This window comes from Coturnix japonica, chromosome 14, assembly GCF_001577835.2.
Source record: "Coturnix japonica isolate 7356 chromosome 14, Coturnix japonica 2.1, whole genome shotgun sequence".
NCBI lineage: Eukaryota > Metazoa > Chordata > Aves > Galliformes > Phasianidae > Coturnix > Coturnix japonica.
In genome coordinates, this window is record NC_029529.1 from 4,565,379 (window position 1) to 4,585,168 (window position 19,790).

Sequence of the window (19,790 nt, forward strand, 5' to 3'; positions counted from 1 at the left end):
CTGCATTTCCCGTGGGGCAGCGCGGCCGGCCTCGCGGCGGAGACATTTGCGAGTGCAGTGTGTCCAAGATGGCGGCGTGGGGAAGGAGGCGCGCTGGGCCCGGCAGCACCAACAGCGGCGGCCGGGAGAGGTGAGGCCGCGAGCGGGGCGGGGGACGGGGCGCAGGTCGGGGTATGAGGGGAGCGGGGGGAGCGGGCTGCGGCCAGCGGGGATACAAGAGACCGTGAGGCGAGGGCGGGGGCGGCGCTGGGGAGACAGCGGGGCGGCCGGGGAGCGGGGCTGTGGAGGGGAAGGAGGGCGGACAGGGAGACTCGTAATGCGGGCGGGAAGGTCGGAGCGGCCATCGATGTGTGCGAACGGCGGGGCGGGACGGGACGGAGGAGGGAGGAGGCACCGGGGAGACGGACCCGTGTGGGTGGGTGTGAGGGCCAGGCCGCCAGGGTGACCTCCTGAGAACCGCGCTCAGGGTTTGTGCTGCTTCGGGGCTGGGAACAGCGCTGGGATTTGCTGAATCCCGGCTGAAAGGAGGAAGGAAGGAGCTGAGGGAGCTGCTCGCCGAGCTGCTTTAAAGTCGGTCCTTGCAGTCGGTTGAGCCCTCCTCAATCTCGCTGAGCACCGTGCTGCCTCGCGTATTGTGCTCCCTGCTCTGCCCTGGGGTGGCTGATGTCACCGGAGCAGCTGCGTGTTCATTGTGAGGAGCAGAGAATCACAGCATTCCCCGAGGTTTGCTTTTGTCCCTCTGCCATACCCGGAGACCGATATCCCTTTGGTTTTTATCGTTATGGTATTGAAATTAGGGTTTGGTTTCTTTTGTTCCTTTTTTGTAATCCGAGAGGTTTGTATTTGATGGTGCTGAGCAGAGCCACGAGCAGCCCTTAAAATCACAGCGCCAATGTGATACACAGAAAGGCTGCCTCTGTTCAGGGAGTTTGCAAGTGATTGAATTGGAAGAGCTGATGGAATGACTCCCTCAGCACGGCTTATATAAACAACTCCGAATGCTGCCGAGCACGGTGGCGCGGTGGTAGAGCTGTCTGCACCCCTGCTGGCACCTACCCCAGTGCTGAGCACACGAGGTGAGGAGATCTCACATTGTAGGCCTGCCCTGCCAAGGGAGGTGAAGAACAAATACGGGAAAGAGCGCTTGACCTCAGTGAAAATGATTCTTCCAGGAAGAAAATGGATGCAGGCTTAAAAGTGAGTTGGCACCCTGTGACTTTGTGAACCATACGGTGTTCCCATAGTACAATGCCATTGTAGTTTGTGATGATCTTTAAGCTGTGATTCCTCTCGATCTTGTGATCAAAAAATACTTATTCATAAACATGAGGTGCTTACTTCATGAACCTCCAGCATCCCTTATTTTGCCTTTTACAATGAGAAATATGTGGCTAAGTGCACAAGAGCACAAAGTGACACACGGTGGGGCAGCAGGTGATCTGTGTAAACGTTCCACCATGGAGCAATGTTTCACAATCCTTATCAGCAGGCAGTGCTTCTGTTAGGTGTCATCCCATACAGACCTGCCAGGAGATGCTTTTAATAGGTGCTGGGTGACGTCAGCTAAGGAGCATGCCTGCCTTGTGATTGCAGAGCTGCAGGTGCCTGTGACTGAGCCACTGCCTGGATCAGGGGTTAATTCTCCATCACACCTACTGGGCTGGTTTGGCTGCTGGCAGTGCAGGTTGTGGACATGGTGGCTCTGACAGACCCGATGACGTCAAATGATGACGTAGGCTTACTGTAAGATGAATATGGTTTTCTTACAGGATTCTTGTCCTGAGATGCATTCCTTTCAACTGAGTGTGCTAATCCAGCTTTCCTCATAAACGAGCTGCTTCAAGGTGTTTTTGGAGCTGTCAGCCAGCTAGTCTGAAAAGACATCAGTGTGTTGGGAGGTGGTGGCAGAAGAATAAGATACTGTCTGCTCCAAGGAGGTTTCACCAGCTTTCACTTAAAAGTAAATAAATTCCTTTTAAAAAGTCCAGCTGCTGCCTGTGGAAATTTGTATCCCTCCCTCAATGACTTCGTTGATACAAAGAAGTCTGTAATTGGTCAGAAAGTGCTTTTTTCAATAGGACTAAGTGTAAGTACGTTCATTTCAAAGGATATTGGCTGTGAACTCCAGCTGGCTCTGTGGGGGTGGTAGGGAAAAACCTGAAGAGAAGTGACTAAATATTTGTTTTTCTTCATTCTGGATAGACTCTTTAATAGAGACTATCTGAAGGGGATTGTTAATTTGTGCAGCAAAACAACTTTTGATACAGAACAGACACTGAATTGTACTTGGGGTTTTTTGTATAAATTGCAGCGTGATGACCGCCAGCACGCAGACAAAATGCCATTTGTTCTGCTTGGAGATGTGCTAACAAACTGCAGAAAGAAAGGCTCTAATGGCATCGCTGCTGGTCGTGCTGGTCCCTCTGCACCCTTAAGGAGCTCTCTCCTTTCACTACCTGCGCTGCTCAGATTTCTGGTACTCTGTTTGCTTACAGCAATGATTGACCCGTTTCCATTAGCCTGGCTAATCATTAGTTGGCTTAAAAATGACGTCTCTTTTTGCTCTAGTGGCTAGAGTTTCTTTTGTTATGGCTTGGTGATGTTTCCCTTCGTGTTGCCTTCCCTTGCCAAGATCACACTTCTGTTCTCCCATTCTCTCCTATTTGTATTTAAGGCACAACCTTTGATTGGAGGTCCTGTGTAACCGCTGTGCTTTTCCTGCTCTTCATCCACTTCAGTGCAGCCATCATCAGCCTGTTCAATTGGCCTTGAAGCCTGATAGCAATGGTTAATGGCCTGAGACTGGCAGATTGTGCAGAGCTTTGGTGGGGAAATGACTGGTGAGGTGTTTCAGCTGGGATTTGTTAGTGCTTTGTGTGTCCCATGTTCTGCAGCCGTCTCAAGCAGAAAAACACTCCGTTATCAAATACAGCTTTACATCTCAGTGGGAATGCTCCACCTCAAAGCCAGAGCACAGTTCTGAGAAGGATTTAGGTGGTGCGTGAGTCAAGCTCAGTGTATTAGAGTATGAATTTGTGTTGCCTCAACTTTTTTGACACAGACTTGGATGAGATCAATTAACAACCCCCAGCTGGGTGTGCTTTGGTCATCTGTAATGTGCTTTTTCCTGCAGTTAGCACAGCCAGCATCATGCCCCTCCATTGCTCTGCTGCCCCAGCTTTTCTGCGTGTGCTACTTATGACAAGTGTTATCACGCTGCTGCAAGCCTCTCCCTGCTTATTTATTTATTTAAGTACTAATCAGACTGGTTTGTCTTCATTTATAGTTCATCTGAGCGCACGTTCGGTGCTGTGAGCAATACTGTTGTCAGAAACATCCTTCTTTTAAAAACAAAAACCTCTGCACAGGAGGCCAGCCTTGCTTTGTGCAGATGGAGATTGTTTCTAAGCGTGACCCTGAGTGTTTTGTGGAATTGAAATGGTTGGAGGGCCTGAAACCCAAGCCAAGGAGAGCAGGAGTGTAAGGGAAGCCAGGTAAATGGCCTGCTGGGCTTCTGAACGTTTGGGACTTCTGGGACTAGATCCTCTCTCACAGTGGTTATTGATGAAGCTTTTAAGTAAAATGGAGCTACATAAAGTGAGCAGATCTTTGCAGCTGGTGGGTGCCAGTCTGGAGTGGATTGCATAGTTGTGCATTTTTGTCATTGCTTTGGGGGTGGGGGGCAGCACGGCAGGCACTGAAAGGCAGACTGTGCAGCCTGCAGCGTTTCAGCAAATCCAAGTGCTTTGATTGGGTTTGTTCGTGTGCAACTGCCGTGTTCAATTGAAAGGCTGCGTTAGGAGTCCCCGGTTCTGCTCTGCGTGCCTGCAAGCTCTGAAAACTTTTCAAGCCATCATTCAGCCCATATATCTCAGCTGCATTGGGATTTCAGCTTTTCTTTCCTCCAGAGGCAACCAGTTTGTAGTAGAAATAATATGCAATATCCCACTAGTTCTATTACAGAAGTGGAGACCCTGTTATTGCATTGCTGACTAAGTTTTCATTCTTTGCCCTTTGTTTTTTGGATTGTCCACCTTGTCTGTTGTGACTCCAGCACTACAGTAGGAATTTGGTCCAAGCTGTATCCTTACCATATTAGTGCAACACCTGTTTAACTAATTCTGCCTTATGTTGAGAAAGAGTTACCTACAGAATGTAGTTTCTCTTGGAAACGTTACCTTAAAAATCCAAGCGCCGTCTGACAAGGTGATGGCCTTACAGAAGCCCCTGCCATACTCAGCATTCAGGTGGACTTTTATTTCCCTTTCTACCTGTGAACAGGCCTAGGGGGAAATGCACTGCAGAGAACTCAATAGCTGGCTTCTAAGTGGAGTTTTCCTTGTGGTTTTTGTTAATACCAGCCAGACTCTGGAAACTGCTTATTATTCTGCTCCGAGAGAAGCTGGTTCATCTGATCTCCTGCTGTTTGACGTGTTTGCCACTGTTCACAACAGCAGCCACTTCTGGCAATGGCTTGTAATTTAGCAATATACTTGATTACAGATGGTCACTGCACGATGCCCTCTGCAGCGCGAGCAGAGCTGCACATTAAGGGGAATGTCTGGTACCACAGCAGCTTGCAAATATGTGTTTTCTCTCCATTATTTTCCAGTGCACGCACACAAGTGCCATTGTGCCAATGGAGCCCGAAGTGCCAGCTTAATTCTCTGTTTCAGCCCTCTCGCCTCCCAGCACGGGGAGGATCTGAATGCAGCTGGGATGAGGCTGTTGTGTCTGCTGTGATAAGGACAAACCCACGTGCAGTTCACTCTCCTCCTGCTGAAGGAATCTGCTTTAACCTTGAGAAGCCACATGCTCAGTTTTGTTCTGGTTAACACAAGTGTGTCAAATAGTTACTATTTCTCAGAGGGGAGTATTTTCCCATGTTTCAGAGGGTGGGTTTTTACCCTTTCTCAGTGCAGGTAAACAGTTGTAATTTCATTTCTCAGCTGTTACATTAACATAGCTAAGGTGATGCGTATGAAGGAGGTGGGAGTGGAAATTCATGCATGTTTTTGGTAGCTAAGAGCTGGTGGATGGTGGATTTGGAGGTTTTGTGGATCTGCTGTTGGCAGGGAGCAGCTTTGTCTTCCCTGTTACATTCTGCCTTGGTTTGGAAATTGAAACAATGATGTCTTCTTGCTGCTCCCTGTTTGATCAGAGGGAACGTTCTGTAACAAATGGGCTGCTGTGCTGTGCTGCCTCTTGCACCTTCATTTCCAGCAGCATTTCTCAGCCCTCGTTGTCTCTGCAGGCTGAACTTACTGTGTAGGACTGAAGAGAAGCTGTCCTCGTGGCAAGGAGGTGGTAATTCCAGAGAGAAAGTCACCTTCAAATGAGAAGGTTTCTTCTCAAACTCTCACAATGCAGTTGGCCTTCATGGTGAACAAGTCGTTCACCTTGATTTCATTCATTAATGCTCTAGAGAAACTGCTGTGGCACTGCGTGAGGTGCTGATCCAGGACTGCAGGCAAGCTCCTGCTCTCCCAGGGTGTTCTCAGTTTCTCCAGGTTAGGAAGATGTAAGGAACAGTTTGCCTCAGTTTGGGATGACTTCCTATGTAGAAAGCATAATTAGCCGATGTAAAACTGATCTTGATTTGGAAAAGCTGCAGTGCCTGAGTGACCTCGAGGGGCTGCCCTGACTTTGGGTGCTTTTCTCTCGAGCCATGTGGGTGAAAAATCTGTCTGTAAGTGCTGCAGTTTTAATTCTGTTTTTCCCGTTGGCAGGGTCACCTTGTCCTCCACAGACTGTTACATTGTGCATGAGATCTACAATGGAGAGAATGCTCAGGACCAGTTTGAATACGAGCTGGAGCAGGCCCTGGAAGCGCAGTACAAATACATAGTGATAGAGCCCACTCGCATCGGGGATGAGACGGCCCGCTGGATCACCGTTGGGAACTGCCTGCACAAGACGGCCGTGTTAGCGGGCACCACCTGCCTCTTCACCCCTTTGGCACTACCAGTAGATTATTCTCACTACATCTCCCTGCCTGCTGGTGTGCTGAGCATGGCTTGCTGCACCCTTTATGGTATCTCTTGGCAGTTCGATCCTTGTTGCAAGTACCAAGTAGAGTATGATGCCTATAAACTTTCCCGGCTGCCCTTGCATACGCTCACCTCCTCCACTCCGGTGGTACTGGTGAGGAAGGACGACCTGCACAGAAAGAGACTGCATAACACGATAGCACTCGCTGCCCTGGTGTACTGTGTAAAGAAGATCTATGAACTCTACGCTGTATGACTTCGGCAGGGAAGAGAGAAGCCTACAGAGACAAGCGTATTAAGACTCCCACAGTAACATTTTGGTTTTCCTCTTTGAGAAGCAGTGGAGACTGGCAAGGAGTTGGTTTAATAGAGCTGTTATTTTTAAATAACGCATCACCGGTTGCACCAAGGTTTTTCAGTTCTTTGTTACACTTAAGATTTGGATGTGTGGTGACTTGAGAGCTGTATGTTAGCCATGGGGAGTCCAGTCCAGCAGCGGAGTGTCAATGAAAGAAAGATAGATAAAGGGGGAGGGTGAGAGCTTTTTTTTTTTTTTTTTGGTCTTTTTTTGGAACATTTAAGTATATTGTTTAATTGTATTACACAGAACCAGCCAGACGTTATCATTGACCATTAAAGGATGAGAATTTCAAATGATTTTGCTCTCTCGTTACTGTTCAGATAGCTCCCTTCTGTAGGTGTTGCTGTGGTGATGATTAGATCCTCGTGCCCACACTCAGGCCTGACACACCTCTCACCCGCTGCACTTGGCAGCAGCATCCAAGTTGCCTCACATTTGTCTATTGAAGGAGTTGTTGGAGCGTGGGGGTGCTTTTCTTCGTGCTTCATTAGTTGTGTTTCTTGAAAGAAGGTGCACTAACTAGGCCAGCATTGCTGTCTTTTGGGTAGTGGCATAACCATGGGTGCTGGGTGCTAGAGTTCTCCAAATCCTCCACTGCCCTGCCCTCCTCCCGCTACTTGTTCCTTTGCACAGTGACGATCTCAACGCGGTTTCCAGCTAAAACCACATTCCACTAAATTGCTGTAATTCTTCCTAACATGGATACATCTCCATTGAAGTGCGCTGTACCAAGTGCAGCTGAGGACTGCCAAGCTGGGAGCTCAGCTGTTGTACGTGTGCTTTTTCACTGCTGTGCCCTGACCACACAATTCCTCTGGTCTGGCTTGGAACATGAACTTCTGGAGCTGCGTCCTGCTGCTGCTTCAAGGCATCTGGATGACTATGACTGCACCTTGCCACGGTGTTAGCTGAGATTCTACAATTCAGTCTGCTGCATGAATTAACTTTTAGCTCAAAGAAGGGAAAGTGTTTACTGTTTTGCAAGGTCTGACAGTTGTTTGTTAAAGACAGGAGCTTGCTTTCTATCTATTCTCCTCCTACCAGATGGAAAATAGGTGTGGCTTACTTTTATAATGCCAGCTTAGCACAGCTTCAAGGGTTATGATCTGAATACAGCAGCAAAGGCCTGTAATAAAACCTGCCTGCGTACAGGATGCTGCTTAATTAAATAGTATTTGCAGTCTGCCTGCTGCATCTGAAGCACCGACCTTGGAAGGGAGACTCACGAGGTCAGAAACCAAATTCATTTCTCTTTTCACATTGCAGCAGCAGGCAGTGAGTTGTCCCCCTTGCTTCTGGTCTGCAGCTGTACCTGAGCAGGCACATAGGTTATAGGGAATTGCTGCGGCACCGGGAGCTTCCTGTGTTTCAAACCTTGGCCTGTTTCGCTGGTACAGTGGATGAGTTGCCTCCCCTCCAAGGTTAAAAGCAGCTGGGATCCAGAGCATCTCTATTTATAGCAACAACATGCAGTTGCCTTGGCAGAGAGGAGAGGAAGAAATGCAATTACTTCATCTTTCTGCAGTTAGCCTGGGACTGCCGGGCAGGCTGCTTTTCAGGTTTTGCTGTTGCTTGTTCCTAAAATCCTGTCTATCTTTTGGATACGTTTAAACTGGTGGTGGATCTGCTGCCATTAGTATGTACTTTATTGCTGCAGAAGGCCCCCAGGGATCCTTGTCCTGGCCATTCAGGATATTCCTGTGCTTGCAGAAGAACTGTTAGGGCTGTTAGCTTCCTTTCTTCACCCAAACCCAAAGGTCCTGGCACCTTTTGTGGTGTCAAGCTTTTCCCTTGCCTGGAACGATTGCTACGACAAAAGAACGAACTTTTGGGAGGCACTTTAAGAGAACAGCTCGCATCAAATGCTCTGGAGTTAAAATTGAGCACGTTTACTGTGATCTCTTACTGCAGGAGGAGGAAAAGTGAAAAACCAGCTACCACAACAGGTAGGCCTGTTATAAAAACACACCTTTCATCCTGTTCTGAGGTGGAGATGTGGGAGGGGTTCTTGTTTTCAAGTGCCCTGCGTGCTTTGCTGCCCATGCTGACCACCACGGAGACACTCTGAAATGGAGAGCATTGCACTCCTTGCTGCAGAGGGATTTTGCTCTCAGAAGGGAATTGCACACCCCTGCTATTCTGACTCGGAGCTGTAGTTCTACAGTAACCACAATAACTCCCCTGCGTGTATATTTTTTTTTCCTTAGGCCTGATGCATTATATCCCTCAGCACTCCAGGAGATAACACAGAAATGCAAAGCAGCCCCTTCATCCTTCCTGAGCTGCTGTGATTAGAAACATCAGCAGACAGCAGTTGGACAGGACTGGCAGGAGTGCTGTATGTCAGTGTGAAATGAAAGACCCAAACGTGCGGAACATGAAAGGGAAAGCACGAGTAACAATTAGAGAAGCTCTCCTTGTAAAGGAAAAGGAGGTAATGCCTTGGTTTTGTAATTTAACAGGGGAAAAAAAGATCCCAGTCTTTAGTGCCTACACCAGAGAGCTTCTGCTTGTGATTTCAACTCAAAGCCTTTATATAACAAATTGACAGCCTCCACCATAACGATGCTGGTGGGGGATGTCTGAACTGAGCAGTAGCGTTACAGTCTTCAAACACATTCTGGTTATCAACTGAGATGAGGTTCTCAGAGATGGGTTATAAACCTATTGGGCAAAAATAGAGTTTATGAAGGAGAAGTTGCTGCAGACCCTGCGCTCCTGTATCAGACTTTTAACTTCATTAATCCTCTGTGGATTTACATTGCCTACTGTAAACTAGCAGGTGATAGAAAAGAGGGCTGGGATGAAGTATATTGCTTTGCAACTACTACTTACACAGTGACACCTCACAGAACCTGTTCTTTAATGCTTTTCCTTTCTCCAAAGTTACCCCTAAAGCAAGGAGCTGAAACAGAACACAGGATGCAGTTCATGGCAATGTCATTTATTTGTCATCAGATACACACTCACAGGCAGGACATACAAGGCAGTACACAGGGAGAGTGCTGCTAATGGAGCATGGATTATGTGCATGGAGGTGGCAGCAGGGGTCTAGACCTTATAAGCTTTCTTTCAATTTATATATTTTTGCCTTTTCTGAACTACCTCAGTGCATCCACTTTTTTTTTCCTAACGTTGCTGGGATCATACAGGGCAGGATACATCTCCTCTAGGAGGAGGTACAGGTTTTATGCAGTGTGAAAATGCAAAGGGGTGAAGTACGGAGCATGGCATTCCTTCAGGCTGAAGGACTCCTTGAAACCTGCAGTATCTGTACAAGCAGCTCTCCTTCCCTCCATGGATGTTCAATCCCAATTGGCAACTGGGACCCTACCCACAAATCCTTCTCTGCTTGCCAGGAAGATGATGTGCCTGGCAGCTGAGGAATCACACCTACTCTGTGCTTTGGGAAGGTGGGCCAGGTGTGCTATCAGCTAACAGCTGCCCTGCTGTTTTTAATCTGTTTGGTGCCACTCCTGCATTAACTTGTGTTGTGTTAATGCTGTGTTGTCAGGTAGCACAGAGTGTCTCGGACCCACACCACAGTGAGGCATGAATCAGACAGATAACATCATTTCCAAAGAAAACCTGCATTCTACATCAATTACTTTTTTAAAATGGCACTGGACTTAGCTTTAGTTTAACATATCATGGTTTGGCACATGAACAAGCAGAGGCTCAGAAGTTTTCCACTTCAAGCAATGTGTTTTGGATGAGATTGGAAGGAGGGAGAAGGAGACGCTGATCATGCGAGCTCTCAGCTGGGGACTGTATTTCACAGAGGCCACGGGGTGCATGAAGGCAAACCAAGTGGGTTTTATTTGTAGCAGGCAGTAAAGCTGAGTGTGCCTGGGGTGAGGTGAGGTAAAGTGGTGTCTTTCAGCACATGGGCTTCTCCTGCTGTGAAGTGTGCACATACCTACAATTACCCTCCCCTGTAGCCTCAGCTCCCACACTTTGTGTTCCAAGAACCCTTCTTCAGAGAGGTTTAGGTGCTGTCTTCTGTCATGTGGGCCTGCCCTGCCGTGAGGAACACTGCTTCTCACTCTCCATGCAATGGTAAGTTGCAGCATTTAGAGAAAGGTTTTTCCCACTTCCACTGATGTCCCAGCCAAACTGCAGGACGTTACTCTCTCCCTACAGTTACTGCTCAAATGAGCTGAGCTCTAAGAGTCCTTTGTTTTTCTCTCCTTTTTTGCTCTAGTTGCCATTAAGTTGAAGAAAAGCCTGGGAAAGAGGTTTCGTAGGTATACAGCCAGGGAGGGTTTTAGGCCAGCTACAAGGACTTCCTTCCTCTTCTGCCCCACTGCATAGAGAACCACCTGAGCGACCTCTGCAGCCGTCTGGCCTTCAGCGGTGTTCTTGTCCATAACTGCCAAAGCAAAGCCAAGCAAGCATCAACTCTGGAAGGTGAGCCCACACTTAAATACCCTTCTGAAGAACACTCTATCTGTACGTGGTTGCTGTTCTACTTCTTGTTTTTACACAGGCAGGTATAATTCATGGTTGAGCTAGAGAGGAGTATATGCTCTTTCCAGTACCCAGGCTGCAGTACACAAGTGTACTGGCCTATCTCAGAACTAAAGCTTGGTGCCCAATGCTCCAATACATCCTTCTCTTTCTGAGTGTTGGTTCCAGATGTACTGAAATCTCAAGCTTCAGGAATAACAGCAGAGTCCTTCAAAGACAACACTTAGATTGACCTGCCCTATAAAATACTGTAAAGGCACAGTGACCCCAAGGTGGTTTCTGCTTAGGAAAGCTAGATCCAAAGGTTTCTTTTGACACTTCAGGGCTAACTTATGTCTCCACCAGAGGTACATGTTGCAAGCATGTTTTGGAGTAACTCAGTGAGGCAGAGGTGTGTTAGGTATAAGACACAAAGCCATATCTTACCTCCATAGCGAGATCCATCCGCTGTTACAGCATTGAGAGAAAGGTTTGTTTGAATGTATCCAGGGCTTATAACTGTCACGTCAATGTCATACTGCTCAACCTCTGCTCTCAGACAGTCAAAGAAGGCCTGGGTAGCATGTTTAGAGGCAGCATCTGAAATACAGGCCAAAAAGTTCTTACTTTCTTATAGGAAATTAATCAAACAAATAACAAGGAAAAAATGTAATAAATTTAGCAAACTAATTGCTCCTGAGTGTTTCTTAGTGTGGTCAGCACTCAGATTCATGGCCCTGCCCTCCCTGCATGCAGCCAGCTGCATGGAGAACTAATTGTGCAATCTTTGATCCAGTCTGGTGCCCCAAACATGTCTTTCCCATCTTCTGTGGAGGTACTTACATGCTGATCTGAAAGGAATGCTTATTTTGCCTTGAACACTGCTGATGGCCACAATATGGCCTTGTCTCCTCTTGATCATGGAGGGGAGAAGTGCTGGCAAGAGATAAAAAGAGTAACAGTCTGACCATTACTGCTGTTGAGAATGGATGCTTTCAGAATAGTGCTTCAGAGAAGGCTAAGTGAGTGAATGACAAGATCCTCATTCAGGGTAGGGGCTGGGAAAGAGATGGTGCTTAGGATGCTTGCAACAGAAGCTGCAGTTGGACTGGGACATCCACATATGAGGTGGCTGGTTGTGCCAATGAGGTTGCACAAAGGCCTTATGGTTGCTATGGTAAAGAGAACTTACTCTCTTCTGCCACCAGTGCATCTTTACAGTTCCTGCAGCTGACACCATCCAGGTTGAACGTTCTGTACAACCAGAGAAGCCTTCTAGGAAAGCTTACAGCCTCACCTTGAACCCAAACTCCATTCCCCCAGGCTTTCATCAGAGCAGACAGACTAAACAAAGTTCCTTCCAGGCTCAAGGCAGAGGTGTTTTAAGCGATGTATCATCTCTAATCCTGTACCTCCCATACAGTCATACCCACATATCAACATCATACTTGCCCATAAAACAAAACTCTCCTCCTTTTGTACTGTATTGTACCAAATACAATTACAAACAGCAGTTAAGCTGTTCTTAATTGCATTGCCTTTTGTAAGGTATCAACCATTGTGCCCCTACAATGTGAATCACAGGTACCTTTGGTGAGGGCTATGGGACCAAAATAGTTCGTCTCCATCACTTTCTTGTCCACATCCAGACCTGTGTCTACAATTGTGCCTCGGTAACTGATGCCTGCGTTGTTGATCAGTATGTCCACGTGACCCAGGTACTTCAGAATCTCTTCAGCAGCATTTAGTATGGTTTTAGTGTCCGAGAGGTCAAACACCACAGTGTGAGGTTTGTGTATCTGAATAAACAAAAGTTAGAAAGACCATTCAGAGTGTGCTAAGCGTGCTCATGATCATGACTCAGAGAGAAGGCCATCCAAACCTCCTTCAGTCAGAGCGTGGTGGTTACTACATAAGAATACATGGCAGAAGCAGCTCGTTCTCTGGTCTTTTTCTGCTCACGTGGCCTGTTCCTTACACCAGATAGAGGAAAAGGGCAAATGAGATCTTCTGCAGGTACAGCTTGTCGTTGTGTTACCAACACAACAAAAAGGTAACTCCTTTGTCTTACTTCAGGAGCCAGAAATTATCTTTCTTATCCACAGCCAGCACAGCTTGGCTTCAGAAACAAAAGCCGAGACATACCAGACCTTGAGAAGTGATGACAATGTACAGATGCAGGTGGGTCTGGGGGACTCCACTCACTTCCCATGTTCACTCCCTTTACAAGACAAGCATCCCTCAGCTGCCTTATTTTTGTAGGCTTTTTACTAACTCCGCCATGTCAGCTCAAAGCACTCCTTTAGCATTATCTATCCCCAGACACAAAGTTGTGTTTTTCCTATTGCTCAACAGAACAACACACAAGCAACTCTAACTTCTGTAGTGGCACAAATACCAATCCCAAATACCAAAATCCCAGCTGCACGGGACAGCGAGCCTTCCCTCCTCGTGCACTTACGTTCTTTCGGTGATCAGTCATGGCAGAAAGTTCCTGTGCCAGGTCTTTGAGTTTCTCACTATCTCTGCCACAGAGCACCAGCTTGGAGCCAGCTGCATGGAAGGCCTTTGCACATTCTTTGGAGGAAGCAAGAAAAAGAGAAAAGTAGATACCTGGATGCCAGAGACAAACAGCAGATCCACATGACATCCTGTAGGCTAAAACCCTTCAGCTAGCAAGGGTCTGGGGTAGTGGTTTATTATTCCTGAGAAGGAAAACAGTAGAAAGGAGCACCCAGCAACATTTCATCCACACAGCCTATCGCAGCTGAAGGTCTCCCTTGACGTCCTGCCTTGAGATACCATCTCTTTTTGATAGGAAACAAAAGTTATTTTTCTGCTCTCAGCCTTTTGGTTCTGACAGGCAGAGGAATCAATTCCATCCCCTCGCCATTCAGTTACACCTTCATCCTTAAGGACAAACAAGCAAATGCAGCATGAATTTAAGCTGTACTTGTTCTCTAAGCGTACTCATCCTAATGAAAGGCCTTGATAGCAGAGAGCGCTTTCTTCCCTTCAAGAAGCTTTTGAAAGCAATTATTCCAATTAAATTAAAGCAGAGTTAGAAACGTATCCACTCACACACACAAAAAAGTGCTTGATTTGGAGGGAAAAAAAAAACACACAAAAAAGGGGTTTTATTTGAAAAAGTCTGTGTTAATATTGCTAGGAGTTTGTGGTTTTTTTATATTAAATGGATTTATACCAGAAGACAAAAGGTACATTAACTGGGGACATTAGGTACGTTAACTCTCCCTCTCCCCCCCTCCCCTCAAGGTCAAAACTAAAGGAGCACTATGCTCATTACTGCTTTATTCCAGCAGGAGCCCCTCCTGCAGCCCCGCTCCCTGTCCTGCCTTTGGCACCCTCCTGTCCATACCTACCTTTTCCCAGGCCAGAGGTGGCCCCTGTGACCACCACCACTGCTCCTCGGAGGTAAGCACGCATCCGCATCCACTGCAGCAGCCGGAAAAGGGAGAAGAGCCCCAGGCTGCCAAAAAGCAGCGGGATGATGACAGTGGATGTGAGATCCATGAGTCTTCCTTTCTGAGCAGCCTTCCTAGGTGAAGCAAACGGACTGTTTTAGCAATAAGAGAATTAGCAGAGCCTTCAAAACTAGGGAAATGCTTTTTTCTACCCCTGCCTCAGATCACCAGTAAATCAAATCCCATACAGAGTTGTCTTCAACTGATTTTCTCAACCCTGAACCTAGAGCATTGGCTGTCCAAGCTTTTGGTTTGCCACAGGAATTGTCTTGGGCCACACACAAAATAGGTAACAGAGTTAATGTACGTAAGTAACAAAAATTCCGTTTATTAAAACATAAAACAAGCAGGTTGGACACATGATTTAGAGTCTTTCAAAAGACCATGTCAGTACCCAATTCCAGCATTAAAATGCAAATACGAACAGCTCAGCAGGATGTTTGGTGTTGGATCCTGTAAGTTGGACCTCGTGCAACAAACCTGGATCCACAGATGCTGTTTCCACAGGCTTTTCTGTTTCACTCTGAATTCCCTCCTTGTACAACTGTGTATTTATAGCTCTTCAGGGCCGGGATATATCTCTACATGCTTCTGATGGTTATACAGCCTCATGGATTTCTCTAGAACAGCCACTAGTACAGTATCTACGTGCCAGAGACTAGTTACCATAAATTATCCCAGACTGGCATCACTCAGTCTATGCTCAGGAGACTCAGAATAAGCGTTCTCTCTGAGCACATTATTTGCTTAATGCATGAAAGTCTGTTCTTCCATCTCCTGCAGCCTCAGGTCCAATCCAATAGGCTGAAGCCCACGTTCACACTTTTGAATGATGTTAATTGAGACTGAGCTCATGAGGCTACATTGCTGAACCAGTAATGAACTATCAAGTGTTTCCAGAGAAGAGCTAGAACGCCATAACACAGAGAAAGCTCAGCAAGCTCTAAATAATCATGATGAGGTCTAAAATGAAAACCATCAAACTAGCACACAGCTTTTCTCTTGCTACTATGGAACTTCCCATTCCTGAGCTAACTCGTGTATCTCCACAGAGCACTTCATTGTGTAACACTGTGCATAGTGCAGATATCCAGGCCATGGGCTCCCCTGAGGCACAGGGATTATGCCCAAAGTGGAAAGCAGAAACCCAGAAGGTGGATGAAATTCATTCCACTGAAGGGCACAAGCACATCACCCAGCTGCTCAGCATCTTATTTCTTCACCTCTTTGTATTGCATGTGCACACACTGTGGCTGTTCTGTATTGATTTACAGGAGAAGACAGATTTAAAATGAGAAGAGTGCACATCTCCCTTAAATAATCCCTGGGAAAGAGCTGTTTAGACACCAGGTCACTGCCCTTCTTTAGGCTGTATATGCAGGAGGGGCTGCTTAAAGTATTTAAAGCATCTGCCTCTTTATAGTGTCCCTTTATTGCTCTGAAGGGTCTCGAGAAGACAAGAAGTGGGCAGGAACAGCAGGTGCTGACACTGACCAGCGTGCCTTACAGGCTCAAAAATATCCAGCTCCCTTTTAGGACCTTTAATTATTCCCAAAGTGGGGGCTGACAGGAAGGGCAGCAGTTCCTTTATAAGCCCAAATTGAAACCGACACATTTAGAAATCTGGCCCTGACCAACTTTGCTTTGTGTTTTGACAAAATGCAGATGACAGCACAGAGCAGGTGAGAAGCTGACCAGGAGCTTTTCTGACTCTTGTCCTCACTAAACCACAGCTGGAGATGAGAGAGGCTCCCATGGTTGATTTCAGTGTGGTTCCTTTCTGCTCTTTGGCAAAATACAGGCTGAATTTACACCCAACTCTGTTGGAACAAAGCCCCCAAGCCCACCAGCTAAAAGCAAACTGCGTTTTGGACATGTAGCATCCATCACTCATCAGTGTGAACCAGTTATACCTGCCTAATTTATTCCTTAATCATATTGTTCATTATTCATCTACTTTCTCAACAGAGAAGGTCTGCATTTAATCTTCATTTGAAAACCTTTCCAAGTCTATTTTGCTTTTCTCTTTCTTCTTTTTGTCCATATCATGCACAGGAATGGAGCAAATCTGCCAGTCTCTGCCTGAAGTTTGCAGCAAATCAGCAGCTACAACCCAGTTCTGCTGCTTGAAATAACAAGTAATTGTCCCTGTGCAAAGGGAGGGGAAGCAGAGGATGAGGAAAACTGGATGAAGAACAGGAGTGAGAGGAACAGCTAATCAAAGGTACAGATCCTTCTTAATTGGGTCATACAGCTGTAGGTATCTGTCATGGAAGGCACTGAAACGGCTCCATAAAAGAACCCCAGAAGAAAGAAAGCTCAGTCAAGCTAAAAAGAGAAAGAGGACAACCTACAGCTGAACTGCTTTGTCAAGAATAAAGAATTCCTTCAATGCTTCAAACCAAATGCAACAGGTTTTTCTTTGCTCTCATGCTCTAGTTCAAAAAATTGGCTATTTGCACTGGAAAAGAAAAGCAAGGACCTGATATTTATAAGCATCACCAATAGGAATGAGAGTGAATTATCTGCAGGAGAGAAACTGCTGCTCCTTATTGGTTCAAATGAACTCCTGAAATTCTCAGTTCTTCGTCCCGAGACACAGGATTGGAACGTACAGCTTAAGAAAGGGCAGGAAAAACCCCACTGATAATGGAAAACCAAATAGAGGTGGCTGGAAGCTCTTGGAAAGGCTTCACGTAAAATAAATCATGTACATCTGTGAATAACAACGTTCCCCTTAAAATAAGATCTGGATGTTCTGTGAGAACTGAGAAGGATTTCAGAGGGAAAAAGGAGGTCGGTGGGGTCAGGAGTGCATGGAAGGCAACAAAGGTGACATCAAGTGCTAAAAGAGACCAAAACCCCGATAGTTCCCCTAAAGAAGATCCATTCTCCTTTAGTTTCGGCCACACAGAATCACAGTGTGACGAATGGCAGCAACTGGGAGGCTATTTTCAGAAATCCAAAGGTGTCATTTAAAGGGAACTCAGGGAAGGAAGGAAAGAAAGAAACAGCTTTTCTTAAGGAAGAACTCACAGAATCACAGCAGCTCTGAGCTGTTACTGACCCACTTTAGCCTGAAGAAAGCGCGATCTCGTACCTTTGGAGGGGCCTCACTTCACAGCGCCTCTGTGGGGTGGTGTCTCCCTCTGGTCTTTTCACAGGGCAGATCTGACTTCAATTACAAAATGGCCACAGTCCAAGTGAGCTCTGCCCAATGCAGGCACAGCCGCTAAGAGTGAGCACAGGAACACGGTGTGTGACCTTTGAAACGTGGGGGGAACTTAACCCCTATGTGAAAAACAGCCACGTAAAAAGGGAAAAACTCCCAATGATTGTTTCTAATATTAAACAATCCCCAGCGCTGACTTCAGATCAGCCTATTTTTTTCTTTGAAGGCCGCACATAAAAAAGATGAGGCTAAAAAATAAAGAAGTTGCAGCTGTTGTTTGAATGGGATTCAAGGCACACTCACGTTTTACAGCTGTGGCAATGCTGCATCAGGCCTGTCTCATTATTTCTCTACGTGTGGTTCATTGTCTGTTACCTGTTCTATGTGTGGTGCTGGATTCGGGCTCGTTCCTATTTGCTGTAGATGAAGACTCTGTCACCCTGCTATTGCCCTATTACAGCACTGTAATAGTTTGTGATCTAAAACAGCTGTCATGGCGATTCAGAGGGTTCTTTGGATCCCACTCTCCGCCCCTTTCCCTGTTCTCCCCCAGTCCCGGCCCGTTCCCCCGTTCTCCCCCCACCCTCTGCCCGCCCGGACCCGCCCGTTGGAGCCGTGAAGGCGCGGCCTACCTGGCAACCGCCGTCACCATGGCCACGGCCGGAAGTGCTGCGCATGCGGTACGGCACACAGAGGAGGCGGGATTTCCGGTAGACTGACCAATAGCAGGTGGATCCTCCTAGTGGCAACCCGGAAGTTGTAGCGGGGAAGGGGCGGTGCTCGCACAATGAGTCCCCCCGTGTTTGCGGTCCGGTGGGGCAGCAACGCCCTGAGCGCAGCGTTCCGTTCCGTTCCGTTCCGTTCCGTCCTCTTCCCCTCCCTGTTTGAATACAGCGGGTTTATAGCAGTGACCAAAACCAGCCCGGTGTGTCTGTGTCCCTCCTGGGCTGTGGACCCTAGAGAGTAGCCATGGTCTTTTTGCCCAGTTACACTCCTGATATTGGAACCTGGGCTCTGATCTCCTTTCTTTGAGCTCTCAATGAGGCCTTGTGCTCCCACAGCTCCCTGGGCTCCATCTCTCTATCAGGATTCTGCCCCAGTCCAGCTCAGCCCTGCAGCTTTTGGCACCACCTGCATCTCTTCTTCTAGTTCATTCCGATGTGGTTTGGTTCCAGTTATCCCTAATTATTGCCCTTTTCCAGGCACTGCAGCATTTCCAAGCTCGCTATGAAGGAATGTCGTAGCCTTACTGAGCCCACAGATCTGTGGTTGTGCTGCAAACCTCTGCCTTCTGCAGCCAACCTGAATGCTGAGCAAATGGGAGCCCTGGGATCTTCCCTCCTGCAGCTGAGAACTGGAGAACGAACTCACCACATCCATTTTAACAGCTGAATGTCTCTGAGGGAGGCCGTGATGTTCTGTCATACACAGCAGTGGAGATATGGCAACGCTGGGGTACTGCTCCCATCAAGAGCTTCTGATTGTGGTTGCTGTATAGGACTATCAGCCTTGCTGATCTCAGGATACCCAGCCCTGTCAGTCCCTGCTGCCTTGCCTTTATCTCAGCATGGTGCAAGCAGTGAGGTCTGAGGGCTGGTCCTGCAAGGCAACGAGCACACGTTCAGTGCAGCGTCTGCTCAGCCCCTGCTGTGCTTTTTGTGAGGTAGGAAAGAGTTAAAGGCAGCAGAGTGAGTGCTGTGCTATTGTGCAGCCGTTGCTCTGCATCCAGGGCTGCTGCTCTCTATTCCCGGATCTGCCTCTGGCTTCCTGCATGACCTTGTGCTGCTCACCCACCTTCGCTTTGCTTTAGTTCTCCAATTGCAACGTGGAAATCCTTCTCTTCCTGTAGTGCCGCACTCCTTGCTGGCTGAGGTTCCGGCTTTCAGCAGGCCGAGCTCACGTCCCATTTGTCGCTGAGGCAGAGCAGGGCTGGCTGCAGTGTTCCCTTTTCTCACTAGATGGTGCTTTTGATCAAAGCTATGAATGAACTGCAGCAGCTCCGCACGGGGTGTAAGTGTTTCTCTTCCATCTCCATTCCTTCCTCCCCTCTTCCCTCACTATGGGGGGACTCTTAATGATGCTGGATGTTGGGCTCATCTGGCAGTGCTGCTCCCAGCTCCCACCGTTCAGGCTGTGGCTGGGCTCGGGCTCTTGAAGTGCGGACGGTGCAGCCGGGCTGTGGCAGAGAATTGAATTCTTTCCGTGTTTTCTATTCCCATAAGGAAAAGGCTTCAAAGAGCAGCTCCCCTCCCCCTCTGCTGGTGAAGGGCATTTGGGGAAAGAAAAAGAAACCCCAGCTCTGACAGATGCATTTATTTAACAAAGCACAGCCT

General features: G+C 47.4%; 2 protein-coding genes across 11 annotated transcripts; one reads left to right on the forward strand and one right to left on the reverse strand.

The window, feature by feature from the left end:
• Window positions 1-6,647, forward strand: TMEM11 (transmembrane protein 11). 4 transcript variants are annotated; one of them, XM_015876821.2, is made up of 4 exons: window positions 26-130; window positions 1,099-1,197; window positions 1,770-3,494; window positions 5,730-6,647. In XM_015876821.2, exons 3-4 carry the CDS (start codon window positions 3,439-3,441, stop codon window positions 6,244-6,246), a joined length of 573 nt encoding a protein of 190 aa, XP_015732307.1. In that variant the 5' UTR covers window positions 26-130; window positions 1,099-1,197; window positions 1,770-3,438; the 3' UTR covers window positions 6,247-6,647. The 4 variants fall into 4 exon arrangements, with proteins under 4 accessions (XP_015732306.1, XP_015732307.1, XP_015732308.1 ...); XM_015876822.2 differs by lacking the exon at window positions 1,099-1,197 and having other exon boundaries at window positions 36-130; XM_015876823.2 differs by lacking the exons at window positions 26-130; window positions 1,099-1,197 and adding an exon at window positions 1,227-1,684.
• A 2,627-nt stretch (window positions 6,648-9,274) lies between these two features.
• DHRS7B (dehydrogenase/reductase 7B) lies at window positions 9,275-18,191 on the reverse strand. 7 transcript variants are annotated; one of them, XM_015876812.2, is made up of 7 exons: window positions 18,090-18,191; window positions 14,184-14,359; window positions 13,262-13,377; window positions 12,389-12,599; window positions 11,644-11,736; window positions 11,248-11,400; window positions 9,275-10,723 (listed from the first exon to the last, which is right to left on the reverse strand). In XM_015876812.2, the coding sequence occupies exons 1-7, from the start codon at window positions 18,107-18,109 to the stop codon at window positions 10,518-10,520; spliced, it is 975 nt and encodes a 324-aa protein (XP_015732298.1). In that variant the 5' UTR covers window positions 18,110-18,191; the 3' UTR covers window positions 9,275-10,517. The 7 variants fall into 7 exon arrangements, with proteins under 7 accessions (XP_015732298.1, XP_015732296.1, XP_015732305.1 ...); XM_015876810.2 differs by having other exon boundaries at window positions 14,184-14,355; window positions 18,090-18,143; XM_015876819.2 differs by lacking the exon at window positions 18,090-18,191 and adding an exon at window positions 17,833-17,941 and having other exon boundaries at window positions 14,184-14,355.
• Window positions 18,192-19,790: the final 1,599 nt, after the last annotated feature.